This window comes from Rhamphochromis sp. 'chilingali' (genome assembly GCF_963969265.1).
Source record: "Rhamphochromis sp. 'chilingali' genome assembly, chromosome: 6".
NCBI lineage: Eukaryota > Metazoa > Chordata > Actinopteri > Cichliformes > Cichlidae > Rhamphochromis > Rhamphochromis sp. 'chilingali'.
The window spans coordinates 2,080,115-2,108,091 of record NC_137933.1 but is presented as its reverse complement, the minus strand read 5'-3'; the positions used below and the strand labels follow the sequence as shown (position 1 = coordinate 2,108,091).

General features: G+C 41.1%; 3 protein-coding genes across 8 annotated transcripts in view; 1 reads left to right on the top strand and 2 right to left on the bottom strand.

Annotated features, from left to right (window-relative positions):
- The window catches only part of ankdd1a (ankyrin repeat and death domain containing 1A), a 36,018-nt gene extending 35,611 nt beyond the window's left edge, over positions 1–407 (bottom strand). For 3 of the 5 annotated variants that reach the window (XM_080885484.1, XM_080885485.1, XM_080885487.1), the window contains exon 1: positions 245–407. In XM_080885484.1, coding sequence (XP_080741610.1) covers positions 245–278 — 34 coding nt within the window. In that variant the 5' untranslated portion in view covers positions 279–407. The remainder of the gene's footprint in view (positions 1–244) is intronic. The other 2 variants (XM_080885483.1, XM_080885486.1) reach the window with 2 other exon arrangements.
- Positions 408–1,923: 1,516 nt separating this feature from the next.
- On the bottom strand, positions 1,924–21,133 carry plekho2 (pleckstrin homology domain containing, family O member 2). 2 transcript variants are annotated; one of them, XM_080884441.1, is made up of 7 exons: positions 18,485–21,133; positions 12,801–12,950; positions 12,453–12,575; positions 9,885–9,989; positions 9,684–9,782; positions 6,295–6,567; positions 1,925–6,187 (listed from the first exon to the last, which is right to left on the bottom strand). In XM_080884441.1, exons 1-7 carry the CDS (start codon positions 18,491–18,493, stop codon positions 4,889–4,891), a joined length of 2,058 nt encoding a protein of 685 aa, XP_080740567.1. In that variant the 5' UTR covers positions 18,494–21,133; the 3' UTR covers positions 1,925–4,888. The 2 variants fall into 2 exon arrangements, with proteins under 2 accessions (XP_080740568.1, XP_080740567.1); XM_080884442.1 differs by lacking the exons at positions 12,453–12,575; positions 12,801–12,950; positions 18,485–21,133 and adding an exon at positions 10,194–10,379 and having other exon boundaries at positions 1,924–6,187.
- Positions 21,134–21,898: 765 nt separating this feature from the next.
- Positions 21,899–25,710, top strand: znf414 (zinc finger protein 414). The gene is made up of 5 exons (XM_080884443.1): positions 21,899–22,034; positions 23,430–23,540; positions 24,350–24,455; positions 24,544–25,067; positions 25,327–25,710. The coding sequence occupies exons 1-5, from the start codon at positions 21,986–21,988 to the stop codon at positions 25,494–25,496; spliced, it is 960 nt and encodes a 319-aa protein (XP_080740569.1). The 5' UTR covers positions 21,899–21,985; the 3' UTR covers positions 25,497–25,710.
- The last annotated feature ends 2,267 nt before the right edge of the window (positions 25,711–27,977 follow it).

Below are 27,977 nucleotides of genomic sequence, written 5' to 3'. Positions count from 1 at the left end.
AGAGCAAATGATCAGGATACTCCAGTCACTCTTTTGTCAAACTTGAGCAGCAACACAACCATCACAGGGGCTTTAATGGGGACAAATAAAATGTGATAGGCTAAGATAACAGCCACTATACAGATAAGATTACCCAAACTGCTAATACATAAACTGTGCCTCTAGGCTGTTGGCTGAGCGTGAGGGTGGGCTTCCCTGCGCCACAGACGGACATCCTGCGCTGAGCGAGGACAGAAATACTTACAGAAGTCGTCCTCCGACAGCAGCTCATCGCCCATGACTGCTGCTCCTCAGAGCCGCTTCTACCGGCCCGGCTCCTCTTCCATCACTCGAGCCCGTTATCCTTCTCCAGCACAAGTTTATCCTGCGTGCTAACGTCAGTACATTTGTCAAGCTACACATGTCAAAACCAAAGAACCACCATATCCGGTCTATACCTTCAAAATAAAGCGAGCACGTCTTCAAAGCAGAAACGACGCTTCTCGGTCTTTTTCTGGCAGACAGCGAAGCGGGACATTCCCGTCACCAACTGCTGTGATCTATGGACTCAACTCACCATAAACCACATATTTAATAAACAGATAGATCTATCTAAAATAGACTTTTGGCCTGATAGATTTCACTTGGGACCAGCTCCCAATTTGGATTCTGGAGACAGACACTATCTCTACTTTTGAGATCAGGGTTAAAACTTTTCTTTTTGATGAAGCATATAGTTAGGGCTGGACCTGGTGACCTTGAATCCTCCCTTAGTTAAGCTGCAGCAGGTGTGGGGATTCTGTGTTTCTTCTTCACTCACCTCTCTGTACTCAGTTATTAGTCATTATTAATCTCTGGCTCTTTACCAGAGTGTCTTTATCCTCTCTCCCCCTCCTCACCCATTCAGTAATGCCGATGGCTGCCCCTCCCTGAACATTGTTCAGCTACAAGTTTCTTCCTTTTAGAAGGTTTTTCCTTCCCACTGACTCCAAGTGCACGCTCAGAGGAGCGTCGTCTGATTGTTGGGTCTCTCAGTATTATTGCTCTGGTGTAAACTTAGAGCTACATAAATAAAACTGAACTGAAATGAATATTGCAATTTTTAAAGCGTGTCCGAGTCATAATGGGGCTGTTTCCTCTCTGTTTCTTCCTGTTTCTCATGTCTCCTGCTTACTTTGGAGTTTATAAAACCATCTCCACCTCTCTTCTTCCTGGCATGGTTTTGGAGCAAAAAGGCAGCTGGTAACTGGCCAGTCATATTGATTCTGTAACGTGTTTGTTGAATCTCTATCTGAATATCTGGTGTGCTGTCTGAATGGCTATCCCACAAAATGACCAATAATGAATTTGAATCTGAACAAATTAATGAAGCTAATGATCTTGTGTGTCTTTAATCCACTAAAAACAGCTAAAAGGTACTGCAACCATTCCTCATCACTGGCCCAAGTAGAAGATCTCTCCTTGAGGAACAATTTAACCCAGCGCTGTTGTCATTTTAATTTCTATTGTGAAACTGTTATTAATATAAAATGACAAACTTCACACTACAGTCACAACAGTCCAAGTAACCCGCTAATCACATAAAAACTGTAAATTTGAAGCTGCAAGCAGCAAGTGATGTAATTTTATTGAAACACTTATTGTTTCATTACATTTTTTAATGATCAAATATACTTTCATTTTGCATTGGTTGACCATCACACCACATTAGCCAGTGTTTATTTCTAAAAAGGGTTTTTAAAAATCGCTGTTGGGATGTTAACAAATTTTAACAAAGGTGCAAAAAACAATCGAAGAAATTTCAACCCTCACCTCAGCAGGATGATTATATCAGGCTACAGTATAACAGAAGGAAGCTACAGTGCAGCATGTGTAACACTGTTGATAAATGCTTCAAATGGTTTGTAAGACTGAAGACATAACAACAAAAGTAAATCATTTATCTTTATTTAAGCAATAGCAAACTTTATCAAAGAGTACAAAACTTCAGTCGATCTACTGTTATGAAAATATGCTTACATATTCTGGAGGACATAAAAATTACATTTCTACCACTAGAAAAACCCGGAAGATTCTTCATTAATAATCAGTTCAACATTCAGACAGGGGAGAATGATGCACATACCCCCCATACAAAAGACAAGTATTAGAGAATAGTAATAGGCATTAGTGAGAGCTGCTCTAAGTGCGTTTCTGTGCAATATACAGTACATTAATGAAATGATATTACTAATGATAAAAAAACCCTGTAAAGTAAAAATATTCCTTTATTTGCTTTATCAATGTTAAGAGTCTGAACAGATCCTTACCTACACCGTACATCTTCACCTTCACCAGTGACAAACACCATGAAGGCGGTGATTAAAGTATAATTTCTCTAATAGCAACTTGTCAGCAAAAACTTCCCAATGAAAAGGAGAGAAAAAAGCTTCTGAGGTTCACAAATGATTAGAAATGCTTTTAGGCATTAACAGAAGTGCTTATTTGTAGCTGTATATATTTAACCTATATTTATATATTATATATTTAACCTCTTAGGACCTGGCGTCCACATATGTGGACATCACATTTTGGATTGTCTAGACCAAAATACTAAATTTTGCTCTACAAGGGCCTGATATCCACTCACGAGGACGTCATCCTCCCACTGTTCTATCGAAATTTAAAACGGATGTCCTCATATGTGGATCAGGTAAAAAAAGAAATCAGGTAATTCTTTGTTTTTACATTCATCAGGTCCCAATGAACCCAAATAGCAAAGAGAAATTAAAAATGCTGCCATGAAAGAGTTCGGGTCTTAGGAGGCTAAAGCATTGATTCATCGATACTTTGTTAGTCCTCACAGCTCAGGTGAACAGAACCTTCAAAGACCTGCTGTGTACCAACACTTCTCCTGGATTTGAAACATTGATCCGTCTAGAAGAGCTCACAACATAAGAGATGACTAAAGCCAGATGCTATGCTTCCAGTTTTTTTTTTTACATAAATCCCTTTGGATAGCAAGAAAATTACCTTAAGAAACATTAAAGGTGTTAAGGCACACAGACAAATCTGTGCGTAGCAAGAGTTCACACACAAATCCATGATTTATCAATATTTTCGTACCTGAATTTGTTTGCACTGTAGAAACAAATGAAGAAGTACCATGTGTACAAACAAACACAAATGGCTGCTGAAGGACATTTAATGAAATGAATACTACTATAACTAAAGCTACTATTAATAGTATTAAGAATTGTTATCATTATTATTATTATTGTTGTTGTTGTTGCTTTCATGTAATATTAACAGTTTTACAAAACACAACATGCTCAGTTACAATTAAATAAAAAAGTAAATCGTATGCAAAGAAAACAAAATACTAAATTGAAACATTTTTAATTGCAACATATTCCAGTATTTCTTTGATCTTTTTTTGTCTTTTATCAGTTTATCCTCCCTAAAATTATCTTATTGTTCATTTTAAAAAAAAGACTTCTATCACTTGCGGTCTAATTTGTTTGTTCGTTCATACAGTGAGTTTTGTCACGTGGAGCCGACAGACTTTCCAGCTGCTTATACTCTGTCGGGTCTTTTTACATCAGTTTCAAACTTTTTTTACTTGAGTCACAGTGAGTGTGTCTCTGCCTTAGCGGTGCAGGCTGCTGTCTCATGACATTACTGCATTTTCCACTTCACCTCCAGGTAAACTAATTTATTTATACAGGGAAATGGAGGAGTGGCTGTATGTTTTATGCATATTGCACACGGCAAGCATGAGCGTGCTGATTTAGAGTCTGATTTACTACCAAAAGTAAATCATTTATCAAACACGTGCAAGAACAAAATCAGCCAGTGCATTTGTTGCATAGGGTAAGACTGTTCCCACGCACATATTAGTAATGAGGGCCATTATTTTGTATCTACAAAAGAAAACACAGTAGTAAAAAAGTATACAGTAACACATTACTTTCCGCTGCAGAAAAACATCCATTAGAAATAATTCCACAAAAAGTTCCAAGTGCAGCAAAACCATCGACAATAACACAGTTTTGTCCATCAGACTATTCCAGCCATTCATTCAAACCCTCTTTAATACTGTTGCACACCACAGCGCATTTAAAAAGCATAACGCTCAAAAACCTTAAAAGCACTTTGAGGTGACTGTTGTTGTGATTTTCTATATACAGTACTGTGCAAAAGTGTTAGGCAGGTGTGAAAAACTGTTATAAAGAACGCTTTCAGAAATATAAATGCTTGTTTATTGAACCCAAATGTATTCTGCAGCAGGACAACAACCCCAAACACGCAGCCACAGTCATTAAGAACAAGTACTGGAAGTGATGCTCTGGCCCCCACAGAGCCCTGATCCCAACATCATTGAGTGTGTCTGGGATTACATGAAGAGACAGAAGGATGTGAGGAAGCCTGCATCCACAGATCTGTGGTTAACAACCGACCAGCCGAGTTCCTTCAAAAACTCTGCAAGTGTACCTAGAAGAATTGATGCTGTTTTGAAGGCAAAGGGTGGTCACACCAAATACTGACTAGATTTAGATTTCTCTTTTGTTCCTTCACTTCATTTTGTTGATTGGTGAAAATAAATGATAAACACTTCCATTTTTCAAAGCATTCTTTGTTTATAGCATTTTTTCCTCACCTGCCTAAAACCTTTGCACAGTACTGTAAATAAAGTTGAACTGAATTGAATCCAGTACAGTGTCCAGGTCAGGCCTGCACACCATGATCATACAGAGTGAATAAGCTCATCATAAACGACCATCTGTGATGATACAGAATACCACTGCCCCTTCACTTTTAGGCAAATTGTATTTAGTGGGGTCTTTTTACATTTTCCATGATGTGACTGCACTATCACTGTCTAGGTAAAGGGTTTATCAGTTGGTCAATTTCAGTCAGTGTGTGACGTTCACCAACTCTTCCTTTTGCTTCCGTTTGTTGCAAATTTCAGTTTCTTGACCTCCCTGAGGACGTGGTCTGCCTTCTTCAGCTTCTCCATGGCCTCAGCCAGCAAATCCCCCGGTACATCCTCCTCTTCACTTCCATGGTCCTGGGACACTTTGCTCAAGAGCTTGCTCGTCTTTTCCATCTCTAGAGCCACTTCAGTCTCAAGTTTAATGACATCATCACTAGAACCCCCAGCACTCACAGCTCCACCTCTGCTAGACTCTTTCATCTGATTACAGACATCAGATTCAGACAGCAAATTTCCAATTGAGGCTGACCTGCCCTTGGCTGAGGGCTTGAGAGGAGGGATGGGTTTTATGTTCTTAGAGCTAACCTGAGGCACTGTTGTGACCTGTGCTGGTCTTAAAATAACAGATACCTGAATGCTGTCCTCACTAGCATCCACCACATCCAAAGCAGAATGGCTTCCCCTGAGTGCAGCTGTCGCAGCTACCAATGTGTCTTGACTTCCAGAGCCTTCACTCTCATCATCTGAGTGCTGACCACTGTCTACAGATTTCTCATCTTGCTTTTTTTTCTCCCCGGACAAGTGATAAAGCAGTGGACTCAGGGTAAGGGTCTCAGTGGTTGAGTCATTCAAAGAGGGGACTTCACTCTCGGCCAGTGCGTCTTTTGAATCGACAGAATTGAGTGAGGCAGTATTGTCGGGTCCCTCTTTAGGATTACTCTTAGCCGAGGTGCTCTCTATCCGCTGTATGTCAGGCTCGGCACATTCATCAGGCTTTTTGTTGAATTTTGGATGGGAACTTGGACTCTTTCTCAGTGACTCTGTGGGTATTTGTTCCCCACAGTCAGATACCATCTTTGTGTTGCTGCTAACTGTTTCTTCTGTGCAGTGACTCTCGTGTTTATCATCTTTCACATCAGGTGACGTTTCTTTAGCAATCAGCTGCACTGCCTCATCTGTTTCCACGGCTGTTTCTATAGTCTCCTTCCTACTTTCATCTTCCTTCTCATTATCCTCATTACTAATCCCTTCAACCTGCTGGTCTGTCTCAGAGCCAGAATGGGAGGGCTTCTTCTCCTTGGATGGAGGCATAGGAGGGTGAGAGTGTGGCTTGGACTGTAAAGCATCAACATTACTCACAGAGCTGGGTTTATTGGGAGGCATTGGTGGTGGAGCTGCCTTTTTACTGGCATCAGAACTTGTTTCAGAAATCTTCTCATGTTTTGCCTCTTCTGTAGTTTCTTCAACAGGTGAAGTAGAGGGTTTTGCTTCTTTCGATGGGGGCATTGGTACCTTCAAATAATATAGCAATTATAGCAAGGCCATGATATCCAAACACAAAGACATTCACAAATGTTACAACATTTCACAATTACAATTTTTAGAAAAATTTGACATACCTTTTTCTCTGAACCATCATTCTTTTGAGGTTCATCTTCATGTGCTGTGCTGGGTTTAGCCTCCTTGATAGGCGGCATTGGAGGTTTGATGACCTTTTTTTGGGGACTGACGTCTGGATCTGGCTGAGCTTCCTCCTCGGTAATTGACACCAACTGTTTCTCTTTGGAGGTCTCACTGCCATCAACATTGGCATAATGTGCTCCATTAGGCATTACGGCATCTTCAAGATCAAGATCCAAGCGCAGGATTCCATCAGATGACACATCAGCTACCTAGAAGAAAAATATACGATTAAATGACACAGAGCACACGGACAGGAAAGAACTGAGTAGAGTTCACCTAAGGGTGAAGCTCAGGAAATTTAAGGAACCTACGGGAACAAGATCAAGGCCAAACTAGAATACCAAGGATTTGTGGAGTAGTGCAAATTAAATCAGTAGGTTCAAGGTGAGAGACAAGCAGTGGGCAAATAAGCTAAAAGTTTCCTTATGATAATCTGTTTACAAGCCTCTGCTGCCTCCTCCATCACACACCCTTGCCTTCACAGACCATCACTACCCTCACTGGGTTTGCTATTCTCCTTTCACCCCATGTGAACTCTGTGAATTAGACTCCACCCCCTTATCTGATAAACAGTCCCTGCTTGATCGTGATAGCTGACACAGCGGTATTCTAGGGACCTGTACTGCTAGCCAACACGTTTAGAACCTGAGTGTCAAACAGGAGAATATACCAGTGTTTCAGATAACATTCACCTCATGGAGGAAGCTGTACTGCAGAATGTTGCTCAATTTGAGAACTATTTGCCGTATCGTACGATATCATCCACATACATAAACTAAGATTTACAAATGTGTACAGTGATTTGTGTCTAACTTTAATCATTTTGGGGGAAGATTTCAGCACTCTTTCTTGTGCCTTCTTGTCAGAATGGTCTCCACTACACAATAATAAACAGAAGTCAGCACAGCTGCACCAAAACCATGCTGCGTCAACCTCATTATTAAAACAAAACAAACAAACAAACAAAAACAGCTGTTGATGGCCTCATGAGATATGCAGACCAACACTGTGAGTTGATGATGCAGAGACCTTACTTTCATGTAGAATAGAATAGAAAAAAGTAGAAAAGCCCACAAACAAACAACAACTGAATGCTGCAGTAAAGGCCTGCAGAGCATTAAAAAGGAGGAAACCAGCATCTGGTGATGTCCACGAGTTTAAGACTTCAGGCTGTCATTGCCAGCAAAGGGTTTTCAGCCAAGTATGAGAAATGAACATTTTATTTTCAGTTAGCTAATTTTTCCAATTACCTTTGAGCCCCTGAAATGAATAGGTTGTCTTAAAAATGCTTTAGTTCTTCACATTTTGATGCAATCTTTTTGTTTAACCTGCTGAGTTAAAGTTGGAAGTCTGAACTTCAATTGTATTTCTTTCACTTAAAATTCATTGTGGTAAAAAATGTCTTAGCCTTTTTAATTATTATTGTAATGAGGGCATAAATCAGAGGCAAGCTTTAGGAAAAGCAGTACACTAATTATTTTTTGACTCAGTCTTGTAGACATCCAGAGTTTCAGGAAACAAATTCATCAATACGTCATCAATGCCAGTCAAGTAACAAAATTGTAGGCCAACAAACTGACCTTATTTATTTATTTTCACTTTTTTAGTTCACAGATCGAGATTCAACCCAGAACCAGGAAATGGAGAGGATTATGGGTTATGGGCCTGGATCCGTTTATAGTGGCTTATTTTGTTCTGGGATGATCTGTTAAAAAACGTCATCCTTCCAAAACTGTCCTGAAATATGTCAAATCTAGATGATCAGTTTACAAACAGCTCTATAAAAGCCAAGGCACTTGTGACATATTTGCCTTTTTCTGAGGAAACCTTACATTCAAAAAACTTTTTTTTAGTTAAATGTGAAACAGCAACTATCAGTGAAGACTGACATCAGATCAAATCATCAATACTCACACTGGGAACATTAAAGTTTTTCTGATCTCAAACATTTAATTTAATAATGGCAGAAACAATTGAATTCTTTATTATTGGAATTATAGAAAAAATGAAATGTTCATAAATAAGTGCAGAAAAACCTTTTATTGAATAAATCTGAGCAGAGGGTGGATCCACCTCTTGTCTGTTGCTCTCACAGGTCCATCAGTAAACTGTCTAATCTGTTCCTTCACACCTTTTCTCTTATATACATTATGTTCATTTTGAATAAATACATTCAAAATGAATGTAAAATTAGGATTCAGCTTCATCTAATGAAAGTTCAAGCTGGCTGCATGATGATCGTGGATATAATAAAATGATACGTATTATGTCAGACTCATTCTGTCTGTGATGATGACAAAGTTGCCCAAGCTGATTAAAATGACTCTTTTTATATCGTGGTAGGTACTGAAACTTGTTCATATTCCTTAGATCACATGACCTTAAAACTCACTTTTTGTTTACATGTTGCCATGGTGAATGATAATCACACCTAACTCATGCTTAACATCCTCGGAGCTAATTGAACTTGCTCTGATTGGCTGTTTTGGAACAGGAAACTCGGTGTTTTGCCAATGTCAGAGTTAATTAACTCAGAACATGCTTACAGAAACAGGAGCCTGCTTTTCTACCCCACCATGTAAGCCTCAGTAATTTCCATCCACTATCTGCGCTTCCTGTGATATGCAATGAAACCTGCCAGTTCTTCAGTGACATTCGGTAGAGTCATTTCCTTTCTTGCATAAGTACTGTGCCTTGTTGGAGATTGTTGGAGTCGCTCCTTTTTAGGTACTAAATTATTATCAGAGGGTGATACGTTGCTCTTACTCTCAGACATGGCTGGGCTTGTGTTATTGTTGCACAAGCAATGACATTGTGACAATATAAGTAAAATTGATATTGTGAAAAATTTATAACAATATTATCACAGGCATTATTATATGGCACAGCTGCAGTCAAAGCCCCTTACTACCATAAATGGTCAATATGATATCAAATTTAAATAATATAAATCTATCTAAAACCACAGTGACTCACTATTCTAACTCACTGCGGTTGGCAGCTTATTTTTAATGTACTGGGCCCAAACAAATAGCCTTTCTATTAGAATATAGCATCCAGTGGCATACAGCATGGACATTTTTGATTTTAAATAACAGGTAAATCCTGGCGTTACTAATCACATTCATTCTGGCTCTGCATCTTAACACAACACAACCTTAGTAATGTAGTTACGTTGATTAGTTACGATGTGGGTTTCATGTCAGTTAATACAAATCAATCAAAGACCCAGGTAACCACGGAAGCAAAGTTTGTATTAAGAGCAAATTAAAACAAAAGACACGTTACAACAATACTACAAGCACTATTTCAATTTGACACGCACCTCTTTCATGTGTATCCTGGTCGGTGGACGCCGGTTGCGGTTCCCTTTGGGTCTTGTTCGAGTAACGTGCTCTAAGTTGCTGCTTTGATCAATCTTCACCTGTGAAAATAAGAAATAATTTGAGTTTTAAAACTACATGCTTATTAAAACCGAGACAAAGACAAGATTTAAGATAAATTTATGGCTCTATCGCATGTTTACCTCATCAAAAATTTTATTCTTTGCTCGATTAATGCCATCACTGAGGGCTTTAATCCAAGCCTCCTTGTCCTCCACTGTCTGAGCCTGGAATTTAACATCATGGACCTGTGAATGAATGAAGCAGACAATAGTCAACTCAAACTAAGGTAGATAATCGAACAGAAGATCTGCGACACAATAACAGGAGTATTGACAGTTTTTTCTTCTATTTTTAAAAACTGTGCTCATTATTGTGTTTTTTTTAAGAATAAGAAATAATCTATTTAGGCCACAGGCCCTTACGTAGGAATTCTGGTTGTGCTTACTGACCATGAACCGATTTTATGTGGTACATGGCGCTCAAAAATCTGTCAAAAAATGTTTTAGTACGACTTTGCTAAGCTACGAAGCCGCACTGCTTGATGGATTGTTGGAGCATTACGTCAGGAGCCTCACGGAGTCATCTGGGTCCAAAACTCCGTCAGCTTCTGTCTAAAAACTGAATTCTTTCATCTTTAATAAAATGATCAGCGTTGCTGCTTTACCAGGTGTAACTATTAAGTTTAACATCCAGGCATCCATGAAAACAGAATTTATTAAATTTAATGGAGTTAGAAGTTAACAGGAAGTTAGCTCGCTAGTTTCCACCTAAGCATGATATAGCACGTTCTGACTGAGAGATTTATGAAAGAATTCAAACGTACAGCTCTGCTATCACTTCCAACATAAATGAAGACAGAAAACTAAACAGCAGTGACGTTTGTAGGGTTACTGAAGTTGGGCTAGCTGGTATATAATGATGTGCTACGTGATCGTTAGCAACACAGCTATGTTAGCATAACATAAACACAGTGAAGCTGGAGGATGAACACTAACTTTTTTTCCACTCGATAAAAGTTAACGTGAGGGATTCTGGTGGTCAGGGACAAATGCAATCGCATGGCAGGATGCTGTAAACGGACCAAACTTCAGTCAGGAGAACAACTGAGATAATCCATCCACAATACGAGGTTAGTCATTAATATACTGCAACAACATGGGAACAGAGCAGCTGCCAGAGAATTCAACATTAATGAATCAATGTTACAGAAGTGGAGGAAGCAAGAAGAATGACTGAGTAAAGTTTGACTTATCAATTTATCTGTTTCGCTTAATGCGCCTTATAATCCGGTGCGCCTTGTCATCCGAAAAATACGGTAGGTTTAATAAACATGTGCAGATCAGGAAAAGAACTCTAACTTCTCTAACTCCCAAAGGTTTTATTAGAAAATAGGAAATTTCCTGTAGGGAGTATGACTGTTGATGCTCGTCCCGTGACACTATGTCTGAGAACTGTGAAACACCAAAAACTACCTGCAGCCTCAACTGTCATTCCTCTCGTCTGCCGGCTACCTTGATTTTCAGCCACTTATCACATTTGCCAGCGTCTAAGCAGTCCTTGATATCATTTTCCTGTCATATTCCTTCATCATTTATCAAATCAGCCTTTGGAGAACTGGATGCAGCTTCCACCATATCATTCTGAGCCATTTGTGACAGCACTGGTAACCGTGACCCGCTGTTCATTCGCATCACTGGCTGCAGGCTATCCGGTTGTTCAGTCTGACGTCACTAGCCGTGTCTGGGCCTAAACTCCGCTGCAGGTCCATATATCAAACGATCACTCAGCATTACTGAGAGTTGAAAAACTGTCTAAAGTCTTTCATCTTTAATAAAATGATCAGCGTTCTGCTCTACCAGGTGTAACAATTGAGTTTAACATCCAGGCATCCATGAAAACGGAATTTATGACATTTAACGGAGTTAGAAGTTAGCAGGGAGTTAGCTCGCTAGCTTCTATCTAAATACAATATAGCATGTCCTGACTGCGGGGTTTTGGAAACAAATTCAAACGTACAGCTCTGTTATCACTTCCAACATAAATGAAGACAGAAAGCTAAACAGCAGTGACGTTTGTAGGGTTACTGAAGTTGGGCTAGCTGGTATATAATGATGTGCTACGTGACCGCTAGCGACACAGCTATGTTAGCATAATATAAACAAGCTAACTTTTTTTCCACTGGATAAAAGTTAACGTGAGTGTTCTCGGTGGTCAGGAACAAATGTAATCGCATGGCAGGATGCTGTAAAAGGACCAAACTTTCAGCCAGGAGAACAACTGAGATAATCCATCCACAATACGAGGTTAGTCATTCATATACTGCTGCATGGGCTGGGCTGTAGTTACATCCTAAGGTTTTAAAAACTGAGCTTAAATAAATGATTAGCGGTAATAAAAGCCGAGGGAGGTCAACAGGGATCACTGACTGTTTTAGGAGCTTTTTGAGATCAAATAGAAGAAAATACATAACATTAAACATGTTAACAACACAAAAGCCATATTAAACGCAGACTACTTTAGACCCAGAAGTAGGATTCGTCACGTCATCACTGAACAACCGGATTGCTCACCAGCATCACTGCAACCAGCACCACTAATCTGAGCCTGCTGCTTACCTGCACCACGATCTACAACGTGTTCTTTGTGCAGGCAGGACAAATGTTTGTGACAGGGACAGAAAGAGATAGAGAGACAGACTCTTCTCTCACCTTATTTGTGGACTTTGCCGATCGTATGAGTATAAGTCTTTGCTTCTTCGTGAAGGGGCTCTTTAATTCATGACATTTGTCATAGTTTTCCAGGTCAAGCCTCTCCAAGCAGTTCTGTAGGTCCTGCAACACAAATGACTGATATTTGAAAATTTGTGTGTATAATTTAAGGATAAAGCCAACATCATTTTAGCTTATTATCTTATCAACAAGCAAGAGAGAAATTAGACCATCTACTTGATTATCTGATGTTAAATAAAAGTTAACAGCTGCAAGACTACAAGAATTAAATGGCAATATTGATATAAGTTCATATTCTCACACCCGATGTATTGAAACTTTATATACCTCATTTTCATACACCACAATCTCTGTCTTCTCCACCTGGATGTAGCGGTCTTTATAGCTTGCCAGCAGTCTGCCATAGCCCTTCTTCAACCAGCCAGCCTTACTCAGGAACTTAGGCTCTTTCTGGAGGGCTGGGTCCTCTTTTGCACCCTGTATTGATACAGAGGAAGGAAGTCACACTCAGTACACACCAGCATACTTGCAGGATGCAGACAATTATATTCACTTTCATTTTATCACTGCTCTAAATGACGGTCGTACAATATACCTGTACAGGAAAAGAACAGAGGTGTTGATTCTCTTCTGCACATTTTCACCAACGTGGAATCCAAATTTATGAGCAACTAAAGTGATTTATTAGCATGAGCACATATTAAAGGTTATATCAAGTAGTGTTACTGTCATTTGTCACCCACAGCCCACAGAAACTGTCAAGATACTGAAGCCTGGATGTGTCAATGTGATAAAAGTGCTGTTTTTCCTGGAGTTTTGTAGAGTCCTCATTTTCCTCTGCGTCGTCGATTCTGTCACTAGTTAGTAAACATAAACTAATATGTCTATCAGCTGCAACCAACCAATCACATGGCGTCACGTTCAATGACAGAAGATGGCTCTAAACATGTTTTTAAAACTTTATGTACTTATTTCTTAAATCCAACTTTTACATCTATGTCGGTTTTTGAGAGCAGGGCTCTCCTCATATATCAGCACCTATGTGGTGACATCGTCTGAGTGGCAACAACTACCATCCAGGAGAATACTGCGGCAGCTTTCTGGATGGGCTCCTACAAGTGACGTCACAAAGGACACTCCAGTCATTATTAGAGGCACAAGAGTCGTCAAACAACAGTGTGCAGTGCACCGAATTTGGATTATTCCAGGCAACTGAGTCATACCACTGAGGATATCACCCTCACCAAGGAGGTTTTGTTTTTGGTAGCATTTGTATGTCATTCTGAATGTTAACAGGATCGCTTTGACCTCTCCTGATAATAATGTTATATAGAGCTATATAAAAAATGTGTTTGTATGGACATTTGGGAAATGACACTGGAAAATGGGAATCTAAATATCACATTATAGTTTGCATCCAATATCATATTTGACCTCTGACCTCAATTTTACATTTCACATCTGCCTTTCTCTCAAGTTGATACAGATGTATAACAGATTGTGAGAGCAGCTGAGAAGATCATTGGAGCCTCTCTTCCCCCCACCACAGACACCTGGAGCACCCGCTGCATCCACAGAACCTCACTGTCAGACTGCGAAACAGTTTCTTTCCCAAGCCGTCAGACTCCTGAACACTCGGTGACTGGACTGACACACACACACCTTTATACACAAAGTGACTTTTTGCACAATGCTCAGTCTTTTGCACATTTCTATTGCACTGCTGTGCCTGCACTGTCTTGTGTCTGTATCATTCTGTTCTGTTGGCTGTTGCACTGTCTTTGTTTTGGTTTTTTGCAACTTTTGCACATTGCACTTTGCGTGTTGTTTGTCTGTTATATGTCATTTGTAGCACCAAGCTCTTGGAGGAATGTTGTCTCGTTTCACTGTGTACTGGACAGTTCTTAAGAACAAACCTTTGGTTTCAAGTGAGACTGCTTCCAGACGTGCAGACCTTTAACATCTGCTGTCAGGTGTCTTCCTATACAGACTGCTGAGACAATACTAGCGCTAAAAACTGTGTAATCTCCAGTGTGAGGAAGAAACTATGGGTCATTATGTGATATTTAAGTCAAAGTCAGACTCAACTTAGACATAGATTGGTTGAGTTGTAGATAAGTAGATGGCTGATTTGACCACAGACTGTGGTGAAATTAGCAACTACTGCAAACTCAAAAATAAAACCTGCTGGTGTATGTAAGGTGAAATACCTCAACGCTGCTGTCACTTTGCTGTTAACTTCCTCTGTGCATGGTTTTTTCTGGCTTTAAAAACCTGTGTGCTGTTGCTCATGCTTTGGGTATTACACAGCAACACGGCACAGAATTCAGTGGATCAGCTGTGGTCTGGCACACCGTGCAGCTTTCTAAGTCGGAAATGATATCCAACCTATCCATTCCTATTCAATCCCATGTTGAAAATGCCAATATTTTTGAATGTGGAGCCTTGTGATAAATCTGATCCTAGTTTTTAAGCCAATTTTTAAGGTGCTTCTGAATGTAGAGTGCAGGTAGATGACATTCAATGTTTAAACTTTGAGCAATAATGTTTAAATACTGCTGAGCAACATTTTGTTCATGGAAATGTTTGGTCAGTTTAAACCGTGATCCTCTTCCAACTGCAAATAATCTAAGATTTCTTATTATGGGTTAGGCTAAGTGGGAGCACTCTTAAGCACTTTTACTGTAACTCAGAGTATCTCTTATCTTAGTGAAGAGCACCGCAGCAGCAAATGAAGGGTAAAAGGGCAAAAATGAAAAGCTAGCTTTCAAAATAAAGTGATAGCACAACTAGAATAGTCATTGGTGCTCCTGGATGGAATTACTGTGTAGGGCTGATCAAACCCTTGGAACACAGAAAGGTTTCCATTACTCAAGCCTGAGCCGACTGCTGCAGCTCTGCACTATGATATCAGATGGTAAGTTACAAAGTTCCAATTTTGGACTTAGACAGGAAGTCAGACGCGAAACAATGTTTTACCTAAAACTGCCCACACATGCTTGTGATCTATTACCTCTCCTATCTGTGGTGTTGTGGTTGCTGCAAAAATGGATCAACACCTACCTACCATCGCTCTGTTAAAAAAACATGCAGGGATAAATTATAGTACAGTTACAAAGTGACAAGATACTAAGCAAAGGTATCTCATGCAAGTTGGGTCTTAGAAGAGGATTAGAAAACAGAGTAGGTGCTTTTGTGGAAGTGGTACTTTAAGTTTAGGGTGTATCTGGCATTCATTCCCAGTTTAAGTCTCAGCGTAACTCACACTTTAACCCCCGACAGGCTGGAAGAAGACAGCAGGGTTAAGTGGGGGGGTTTTTTTGTTTGGTTTTTTTTTTTGGAGAGGGGGTCAGAACATATTGTTAGCAAGTCAATTAGCCAGTCAGTACGAGTACCTACCACATGTCTGAAGTTTAAAAAGGTGCAGCTTCACTGTTTAAGCCTTAGTAGGTTCCACACACAACTGTAGAGTGAATAACACTATCAGTGTTATCAGAAATCAGTGTAGCACTATTATTCAATAAGTCAACTTATTGTATAAAATTGCAGTCCATTCTAGATTTAAACCTAATTTATAGGCCTACATATATATATATAACATATATATATATATATATGTGTACATATAACACCACAGACCACAGTGGTGTCCTAAAGTTTTGATAGCAACTGACCTCACAAAAATTTCCACTTTGTGGTCCTTACTCTTTAGTCAGTGTTTGCAAAGCAGCATCTCTCTTTATTTCTAGTGAAAACTGAGTCAACTTTCTATGGTAAAGAGCCACAAAACTCTGCAGAACAGCTCATATTCTGTAGGCCAAAGAAGTAAAAGATGATGGGGACAACACATTTTTTAGAACACTCTTGCAGCCGTGACACATAGCACATTAACACCCACAGTCTTGTGTTTATAATAAAGTGTCATGCTATATTAGTGCACACAGTTCTTCATTATGAATTCCCAAATGTAAATAGTAAAAAAAAAAAATGTACTGCTTCTCATTAGCATTACAAATGTATTTTTCATATTGAATACAGGGGATGAAAACTACTGAAATGCACTCTGGACTCACTGTTCTCCAAACAAAGATTAGCGCAACCAAAAGCACCAGTCCAACACCTCCTGTTATAGCATTTATCTGCCAGTACACTGGCTGTGTTTATGACTGTTAATGACTTACATATCATTGAGACTCATAGTTATGAATCGGGCCTCTTTTTTGTATGCATCAGTGTCGGCTAGCTGCCACTCGTAGTATTAAATATTCCTTACATTTTATTACAATTAAACTTACACAATATGAGATCCTTGATGTCCTGGTATGTTTTGTGCTGGTGTTTTAAAAGAGGTTTATGCCCTTCTTGATATGGAAACAGCATATTGTCCATTGCTTACTATGAAAGGTGGACCCAAAGTATGATGGTGTGCAGACATTCATCCATTGTAGGGAAGAAAGCTTGACTGTGATGATGAGAGAGAGCTGTTTTCTGCCTGACAACAATGTGAGTTTCTTTTCTTTTCTCTGACGAGGTCAGAGAGGAATGGAGAGTGTAGATGACTCAGAGCCAAGGCGATTGGTCATCACAGAAGGGCTGTGACGCTTTCTGGGTGCAAGTTTAAGAAAATAGGTGAGCAGGGAAGTGCAAATTAAAAATACAGAAACACAGTCACATGGTGGGACTCTCCAGGCATAAACATGCCCATGTACTCGTTTCAGTTCTGCTTTACATGCAGATCACAGAGTGACCCGCTGATGAGCTAGAGACAACCTTTAGTGAAGCTAGCCCACACAGTGAAAATGTAGGACTCAAATCTTACTGATCTCTGACACATTCTTAAATCTTCCAGCAGTTCTACTTCAGGCAGTTTCTATGGCGTCTTCCTCAGTGAACCCGAGCCAAGCTGGATGTGACGATCGGCCACAGAGTCACACTGATGTTTTCAAATGCATTAACTGATTTCACCATCAGCACTGCAAATTCCAGACTGAACAGATTGCAAAAGAGAGGCTGCTGCTTTAATCGTGACACTGTAGACTGAAGGTAGAGAGCAGCTAACAAACAGCATACTTTTGATGAATCCCACTCAAAGGGCGTGGCACCACATGCATTAAGTGTGCACAACAAGTTCCTTACATACAGTAGTTGACATAGTATGTGTCTTTCTGACTTCCCTATTCTGGTAAACTGGCTTCCTCAAAATGCCCAAATGTAACTGAGGTATGCAGGTCATATATAGAATACTGTGACTTGGGTAACTGTGATGTTTTTGAATGAAAAGCGTCAAGTTTTCAGCAGATGACCAGACTATCTGATCCTGAGACTGCGGCCGCAGGTTGTCATAAATCATAACGTACTAAGATAAGAGAGGCCCTCACTAACGCAGCCTTAAAACTCAGAGAACAACTGCCGAACGTACACTTCAGCTACTTTCTTCCGTTTGATTCTATTCTGCCTTTTTATCCTGTTTGTGTAGCCGTGCGAGGCTCGGCATGTCCTGCTGCTGTCCTGCCAGAACCAACCAGGCAGCCAGTGATGAACCGCTAATCGCGTTTACCAGAGTTTCTCTCTGAAAGGCTCCACATTTTCTCTCTGCGCTCTTTCATTAACGCGGTCAGTTTGTGGGTGGAATTAGCCGCCCTGCCCTGGCTGTGGTCCTTCCACCCTGACTCTGTGCTGGAAGGAGCAGATTCCGTGGATCGGTGACGTGGAGACAGGTGAACAGGTGTTTCCAGCCCCAGAACGTTTTCACTGCAGTTGACTGAAGCAGGCAAGCCCGTCTGCTGGAAACGTCACCTAACAACTTGTTGCTTCGCATGACTCTCCCATGAAAAGTGCTCCAGCTTCACTCTTTGGGCCTCAGAAGCTGATCGCGCCTTTGCAAAGTACATTATTCTAACGTCACGGGGTGCTTTGATTCAACGCTTCTGTCAAAAGTGGTGAAACTGTCACAAAACAAAAGCACAACAAGGGCAGGCAGCACACGCAGTAAGACTCAAGGGACTACTCACATCTTCCATGATAAAGACTGGGCTCCGTTATGTGGCTGCTGACTAGCCCAGAATCACTCGACGTCGCCCTTTCTCACCAAAAACGCTTGAGTTGTCGCCTGCGGGCCGGCAGCTGACACATTTCCAGCGCACACGTTAATGAGCAAAAATAAGGAAATAGTCAGTTTATGACAAGGAGGGTCGGCCCGTTTTCCTTTTTTTCTGACAGAAAAAGTTCGAAGAAAAAAAAAGTAGTTTCCGGTTGAAGTCCCTTTACACTCTTGAACTGAAAAATCTGCAAGGAGGAGCAACGCGAGCAGTGTGTGCGCGTGCAGCAGCCACGCATCCTCGCAGCACGCTTGCGTTAAAGTGGACATCTGCGTCTGCGGCCCCGCGTCTGCGTCTGCAGCGGACCAACAAGACCCGCAGCTGCAGCTCCAGCATCCTTTGACAAGCAGACTCACAGCTCGGCCATCACTCCGTGGATGAAACCGCAGGAAACTTTTCCACTGCTTGGCAGACAGCGGGAGGGGGAGGGGTTTGTTGTTTGTTTGTTTACTTTCTTTTCAAAGTCGTTGTACATAATAACTAACATCACAGTGCTGTGACCTAGCATGTTCGCTATAGTCACTACTTCATTCACTCAGCACTTCCTGGTAGGTGTGGCTGTTCCTGTTGGTTTGTGAGGTTATGTTTGAAATCTGTAGCACGCATCTTTCTAATCCGCAATCGAAGTGGTCGCACAAATTCTGAAATAGAATGAAAATAGACGGCGTATCACCCCAACAAAATATAAAGAAAGCAAAGGATTTAGTCATTTATTTAGTTATATTTATTTTAAAAGACATTTTAAGAGTTTTCAGGGAGCAATACCTCAAATGAGGCCAGTGTGGTAAAAAAAAAGTTTTGATGCCAGCTACATCCTTGGAAAAGGTGTGTAATTCCAAAGACAGGGAAAAGAAAAGTCAGTCAATCATAGTGAATTGGCAACAGGTCAGTAAAAAGAACTGGTATAAAAATGCATATGAGGCACTCTGATAGAAATGTGTTAGCCCTGCAACAGACTGTTGAGACCTGCACAGCGTGTACACTTCCTCTTGCCCCATGGTAGCTGGGAAAGGCTGATAAGGATAAGTGAAAGAGAGTGGATATATTTTTATTTCTTCTAGAGTGTGGGGCGAGAGAAGAAGATTGGCAACGAGCTCTACAAGGCAACCCTAACCATGTTTAAAGAGTCTGGCAATCCCACAGGTAGAAGAAGAGGAAGCTCCAGAAACAGCATAATGTGACCTTGATTACACTCTTTTCAGTGCAGTCAGAGAAGACTGAGCTAAAGACTGCCACAACAAGGACAACAACACTGCTGATGATGCTCATGGCCAGAGGAACTCACACCCAAGGTTGAAGGTACACACTTGCAGCTCACATACCCGGTAGCATACAGCCTTTGTTCACATTAGTTATGTCCTATCTTGAAAATTCAGGTGCCACACACTCAGTCGTTAAGGGAATTTCCAACTCCTCCAAAGGTTAGTGGCAACTATTTGTCAGGGTGTCAGGACACATGATGAGAGAAAGTTTCACTGTACCACTTACGATGGTGCAATGATGAACTGGGGAAAACTTTTAAAAAACAAAAACTTGAATAGAAGTGAAGTGAACTGCAAGTTGCTGGAGCAAGTACTGGGCTACCAGTCTGATCAAGCACCACTACAGCCATGGATCCAGATGGGGGACACAGCAGAGAGCAAGCTTGGAAGTTGACCTTCATATGTATCGATTCATATTTTTGTAAACAGTCATCACTTCCATTGAAAGAGAGGAAAGCTGCGGCTCTTCCTCCTTGGACCCTATTATTCCATTTGCTACAGTCAGATTTTCACTGCACAGCGTATGCTGTGTTGTTTAGCTTGTGTTTGGGAGTTTTGTCCTTGGAATGAACCAGTTTGTGTGTGAGTGTGTGGCTCGGATGTCGTTCTTGGAGAAGTTTCTCTGATAAACCTGCTATGTAAGGCATGACAGTGTTGTTCCGTTTGTCAGTCTGATGCTCCCTCGTTGGTGTCTGACCTTTACTGTGCATCTTCGCTGATTTGATGAAGGCCCAGTTGGGATAACATGTCTGTGTTCCTTTTCTTTCCCTGTGTGTGGTCTGTGTGTGTGGGCTTCCTTCAGTGTTGAGGTTTTCATTCTCCTTGATATGGACACAGACACAGCATTTTTTAGATGGATTATCGTGGAATGTAATTAATTTGTGGTTAAAAACTACGAGTGACGAGTGACTAGATCGTTGATAATGTAAAGGTGATGAAGAATATTTTACCTTTCATAAGAGAGGCAGAGATTAATAATAACTAATGCGTAAGTGCAGAATGGTGCACAAACACAGAGTGAGTAAAAAGGTGAGAGGAGAAGAAGCACTCAGTTCCTGATCCAGCACTAACTAAAGCCCTATGCTGGTTCCACAGAAGAGGGGCCTGAAAGCTCAATGCTTTGCCTCCCATTCTGCTTTTACAAACCCTTCAAGTAGGCCCCCAGTCTGAGAGTAAAGTGCTCTATTGGGGTGATACAGTTCTATAACGTTGTTAAGATAAGATGGGGCCTGATTACCAAAGATATTTTACTTAAGGAGCAGGATATTGAATTCAATTCTGTATTCAACAGGGAGCCAGTGAAGGGAAGCCAAGATAGGAGAAATATGCTTGGGGAGTGAAACAGATTAACTACAGATACTGATACTGTGACAGCCTTCGAATTTGAAGTTCCCAACACCCCCTCAATTAAAGAGAGCCTAGGAAATCTGATTTAAAAAGTCACATTTTTATTTTTTATCAACAACAACAAATACAATTAAAGAGAAATAATCCTATGTAATGCTGTAAACAGCAGGTCTGTTCAATAGTTTAGTTCCAAAGGGTCACTTCCCTGTTCATTTGTTCCCCTTTTGGCAACAAGGGAACAGCCAACGAGTAGTCCCTCTTCCTCTGCACAGCAGCTCCTCCCAGTACTGCTTCCTGATCCACTCTGTGGTACAGAAACAAACAAAGACTGGTACTTTGCTTTTAAACAAACTGCATCACAGACATCCCAGCTGATACCAACTATGGATATCACTCTCAAAAACAGATTTAAATGGTGCTTTATTGGCATGACAGTTTATAAAAACTATAGTTACAATCTGTGAATGCTCAAACTACTAACTTGGTTTGTTATAATTGCCACTGAAAGATGGTGAAAGCTGTAATCTAAGGCTAAGGCTACATCTTTGCAGTGTTGTGATTGCAGACATTCCCAGCTCTCTGTGAACAGCGCTAATCGGTGGTCATGAGAAACTTTCTTGACGCATGCTCGTCATCCAAGTTAATCCCTGTAAATCCCAGAAAGCTGATTGGGAGAAAGTCACTTCTTCAGCGCTTCTTTGTAACTGTTGATTGGTTCACAGTCCACACCACACGGTGGCGGTAATCCACTGTGTGGTTTCTTGCCAAACACCAATAAACGCGAAGAAGAAGGAGCAGGAGCAGCATGTCTGCAGACAGTGTCCCCGCACAGACGTCTGAATATGCAAACGGAGGTTAGTAATGAAGTCATTCTGAAAGATACCTATAGTTTCGGTTTGGTTCCGTTTTTTAATGGTATCTGTACGCACGTATGTGACGTATTTCCTCTGCTGTTTCTCAAAGTGGTCGCCATATTGCGGGGCGGGGGGGCAGCGGTCTGTATACAGAGGAAACCGTCACAAGTTCCAAAATCCAGCGATTTCTAAGCGTTTCGTGTGGTTTGCTTTGCTCTGTTGTCTTGTCCGTGTTTGACTGACACATGCGGACCGATCATCTGCTGTCTGGCTGTGCTGCGCACCATTAATGCGCAGAAAACAAAGACTTCAATAATGTGATCGCAGATACAGACTGGCAGCTTTGCCCTGGTTGTTCAACTGAAAGCGTGAATGGCTGATTGAGGCAGGCTGTTAAAGGCGTTACACAAGAACCAGGCTGCTTCCAGTTTCCATTGACTTTGTGCTGCTGCTGTTTGGGTTGCTGTGATAACACAGCTGTTGTTACACGTGACTGAACTGTAAAGACGCCTGTGTGACAGCTCAGCGGTCTAAGGTGATGCTGACCCCTCACTATATCATGACTTAGTATTAGCTATGATGTTATTAAACGCTGAGAGCATTCAGAGTCGTAAGAGGGTTACGGGAACGGTCCAGTCAGCTGGGGGAGGGAAGCCCAGGCTGGACTATTAAAATGCAGCACTCAGTGTAACTACATATTGGGTCGAAGCAGCAAACAACAACTTGAATGGCGTGGAAGGTTGCAGTGTAGTAAACAATGGGCTTTCCAGGAAATACAATTAGAAATTAGGAAGTAGATTTCAAATTGAGCTTTACTTTCCCTGCAGTGTCCAGCTGCTTTCACACCCTCTGACCCAAATCCTCTCTCTCTGCGGGTTTAAGACACTGACCGACTTGTTGGGGTTTTTTAATCGGACTCTTGCGAAAAGGCCTAAATAAAAAGTCAGTTTTGTAGTTACATGTGTGAAAATACTAACTTAACGTTGCTCAGAAGTTAATGAAATTTGGAGAGTTCAGTGTCAGTCTGGTGTCCTGGTCAGTGATGGAGACAGGCAGCATCGTCCCTGCAGCAGTTTTAGAGAAGGATTACTTAATCAAACATGTTTGTAAGGCTGGAAAAACATTGAGCTTCTCGCCTGTGAAACTTAGACCTGCTTCTTTCATTCAAACATCAACGGTAGTGTCAAAGTCTGGCATTTTATACTTTATAGGAATGCCTCACAAGCCATAGTCACGAGCAAGATGGCAAAACCACGTCTGTGTTCACTAACATTAGCCCGGCTAGCTAAGCAGCTCCAGACAAGTTACTAAATTCTTGATGTGATTTACATGATGTTGGGTTCCATGAATAGTTGTGTTTGTGTCAGCTTTTAAAGTCGTCTTTGTCCATTTCAGGAAACAAGAGGATACCGTGTCCGTTGCACGCCTGTAAGAGAGTGTACCGCGACACAAGTGCTCTGGAGAGCCACATCAAAGATCATGATATCCCGGCTCAGTCTCTACCTGGTGAGGTCCTGCACTCCAACTGTGGACATAAACAAATAAGGTTGCGGCTGGAAATAAACCAGTATTGAAGCGCATAATAAAAGCAAACATGGTTTATTTCTATCAGTCTCCAGTCCTGAACAGTGCTTTCCATCAAAACATGTTTTTGTGTTCATGATATGAAACTTGGTATAATTTCTTTAGACAGTGTGACTGCGTTGTTTGCTGTAACACATGTGGCAGTGATGGCTGTACTGTGGACGTGCTGTTGTCTGCTGTACTGCACTGGGACTCTTAAAGTAACTGGTCATCATTAATGGTTAACAGTCTGAGTTTTGCTGTTATTCACGGCTGTGGTTTTGTTCAGTGAGACTTTTCGCACCGTCTCCGTGTTTTTAGTCTATTTGTTATGTTGCTTTAGAATAAAGTGTAACCGAATCCTGAAAACACTCAAATGATGTTCAAGTGTGTGACGATGTTTTTCCTGTTCAGAAGTACACCACTGTCGTCCAAAGTTATTCCTCTAATAAATGATAGATACTCAAATGTTATTTGAACCATAGTGATAAAAAGAGCGTAGGAAATAAGCAGAAACTAACAACCGTGATGTTAGAAGAGAAGTAAGCTAGGAACCCATCAGATAACCTGCTGACTTATGGTTCTGCACATGTGTCGGGCAGAGGGGAGGGCTTTTCACCCAGTACCCTAATAGTATATTCTAAATGTCAGATTATAGCTGAATCCCAAAAATCTTGCCTTACAGTTTCTGCATGTTCCTGTGGACAACAAAGGTTGTATCAGATGACAAACACTATTTTTGATCTCCTTAGGTAAAGTGCTGCTGTGCTCTACTGTCGGCTGCGGTGGTTCTTTCTCCAACATGCAGAAACTGATGGAGCACATGAGGCATCATCACAAACCCAACATTTTCTTCCAGTGAGTTGGCCTGTGTTCTCCGGATGTGCTGATGTGCTGTCAGTGAGCTGTAGACATGTTTACAATCGTCTGGCTTCTCTTTCTGCAGGTGTGAAAGCTGTCGCACTAAGTTGCGCTCATACCGTGGCCTGCTGACTCACCTGCACACCTGTTCTAAAGTCACACGGAGTAAAACGAAGCCTGTTGAACAGACACCCCCTCAGCTTGCTGCTGTTACCAACCCAAAACCCACAGAGCAGCACCTCCCACGGCTGGAGTCGGTGTCTGCACCCCAGCAACTGCCGCCTCAAATCCCAAACCCAGATGGAGCCATCCGCCCTGCTGATCCTCAGGCACACTCCTCAGCCCCACCTCTGCTCAGTTCCCCTATCTTGCATCTCCAAGAAACCTCCCCTCTTCAAAACATTAATGAAGCTCGTACTTTGCCTAAGGAAAAAGCCCCTAACATGCCCCCATGTCTAAAGATGGATGGTCCAAAAGCAAGCGCTGACCCTCCTGAGTTCCAGGTTCAGCACCAGCCACAGACCAGGTCACCTGAGCCCATCCCTCCTGCTCCAGGATCAGCACCTCATTCTCCTCCTGGGTCATCGGCTATCTGGAAGAAGAGTCCAGGTGAGTTCGGGTTCACTGCAGACTAGCACCATGGGAACAGTTACTCAGCCCAGCGCAAGTGCAGCAGTAGTTAAATAAAGTAGTTTCCTGGTTGATCATTGTTTTTGAAAGGATGATTAAAAATGGTCGCAGATGAAACCCGTCACCTTTTGCAAAGCCTTAAATGTATCCTGTGACGTTAGCATGCTTTTGACTGCTTTTGTGTAAGTTTAATCAGTGAGCAAATCAAACACTCACAGTTATTTGTTTTGTGCATTAGGTTTGGCCTGCAGCAGACGCATCCTTTGGGAGCACACCAGGGGGCGCTATACATGTGTACAGTGTGGCCATGTAGTAACCAACCGCAAGGAAATGACCCTGCACATCAGCAGTAAACACGGCACCATCAAAGCTGTAGAAGATACAGGGAGCTCTGCTACTAACACTTAGTGTGGCAACTCTAGTTGTCTGTATGTGTCGAGGTTTTAGCCAAATTCTGAGTGCTGGCTGTGCACAGCAGGGTTGACTCAGAGCGAAACACCCGCAGGAGTTATGTGCATGTATCTGCTTGGGTAATGATGCTAAGAAAATTGTATATTACTGTTTCTGTAGAGCATCTAACATCTTCACCTCTTGAATAAAAGGTTCAGACGTTTTTGTGAAAGTTTTTGTTTAAATATCTGACTTTTGGGTCACTCCAGTACAAACAAGAAGACCACAGAGAAGATTGAAGGAGGACATGCAGAGGTTTGGCGTGGCATGAGATGAAGGCAGATGTGACCAACTCTAAAGAAAAGCGGAAAGACGAAGAGGAGTGCAATAGTTTTAGATCACTAAACCCTGTTCAGTGAATGAACAGTGAGTTAACTTAAGTAGTTACTTCCTCCAAAACATCACCTTGTCTTTTAGACCCCATTCATGCAAGACTGTGTTGACACACCTCTCTGCATTGAGTCATTACTTATTATCTTTGGCTCTCTTCTATAGTGTTGTCTTATCTCTCACCTCCAGCCAATTCTTAAAAGGGAGTTTTTCCTTCCCACTGTCGCCCAATGCTTTCTCATAAGGGGTTATCTGTATTGTTGGGTTTTTACCTTACAGTATTAAGCACCTGTAGCTCACTGTTCTTGTGATTTGGTGCTGTGTAAATAAAACTGAATTGAATTGGTTCGATCCTTGGCTGCTCCAGTCTGCATGCCAAATATCTTTTGACAATATACGGAACCCAAGTTCCCCTCTGATGCATCCAAAAGCACTTCCATATAGAAGTGCTTGCATGAATGGGTAAATGAGGGAAGTTGTATAAAGTGCTTTTACTCTACAGGTAGAGTAAAAGCACTTTATACAAAAACCAGTCAACTAGATTACAAATCCAAGAACACTTATTCTACAGTAATAGTTGTGCACTGCACATGCATCACACTCCCATCACCAGCAGGTGTTTAACACAAGTCCCAGAACTGCTCCTTAATAAATGTCCAGCTATTAGAGGGGTGGGTGGTGTGGACACTCAAGCCTTTTTCAGATTTTGTAGGTGGCACTGTTGGGCCAATTTGTAACATCCAATGAAAAGAGTTAACCTGAAAAGTTCACATCACATTCAAGGTGCGTGCTAAATCTCACGACCTTTTAAGCTTTCCAAACCCCTCGATTATCATGTCACCAGGGTGCACCATTAAATAAAAACAAATTTCATGTCAAAGCATCATTAAAACCTGATGTACATAAACTAAACATACGGTACACTAAGACCAGCTCCTTAAGGCTTTTCATGTCCAAAGTTCAAGTTGCTCAAGTGTAACCACCTTGAAGCTATACCTCAAAGTGTAAAACATGATATTTTCTGTGCGTACTAAGTGGAGATGTGATGATTGTTAAACACTCCAAATAAAAAATGTGTTCAGGGGCACACCCTTATCACAATTGAGAAGATTGAGCCAGATTGGACACGGTATTATAATAAAAATGTCATGGCAAATGATTGAAATTTGCTGTGGCGCCACAGATGCACCCTATAGCCCAGGTCTGTAGTGTACACTGAACAATTATTCAAGATTCAAAAGCTTTATTGTCAATACAGCAGTATACAAAGTATAATCAAATGCTGTTTCACCCCAAGCCCCCTATGGTGCATTTATGAGTATATAAAAGATATATCTCCAAGAGATATACAACTAGGAATTACAAATAAATAATAGGCTAAGTTTCGGTAAAATTAAGGGATAAAAATATATCAATTACTAACTATACAATACTATACAATACTATAATGATAACTATACAATACTGCCTGTACGATAAACAAAGGCAGGACAGAGACAATACAAAGTGGGTTGTGCAGTGTAATTGCATACCATGTTCAAGTTATTGTCAGGATATTATAGACGAGACAAAGACATGTGCAAGATGCAAAGTGTGCAAATATAGTATAGTATAATTACAATATAATTATAACGTTTATTGAATGAACACTTTGAAAATAGTAAAATCGGCACCAGTTTTATCTTCAATTCAAAATATTGGACTTCCTGTTTGGTTTGATCAAGGAGCCCAGAGGCTTTTTGTCCCTCTTAGCTTGTTATATGTGTACATTTTTCATTCATGTAGCTCAAACTACGTGTCCGTCCGTAGTACTTCATTAAAGTCTGCATAGGTGGCGCTCTAGAGCCATTTTCAAATGTCCCAAACAATAACTTATCTGTGTATTTGAGCACGTTAAGGCCCCGGAAAGTCGATTAATTTGCCTGAAAAACAATAACAATAATAACGATTAAGGGAGCAGTGCTCGGTAATAATAGTAGACTGTAGTAGTCCTCCCGGTGGGTCCCCCCGGTGGGTCCTCCCGGCTTTACTTTGAAATTCTCCACCGGTCTGCAATGCCGGCCGGACTCTTTTGACACGCCCCTCTCGTCTTGTGACCGGCAGACTTCA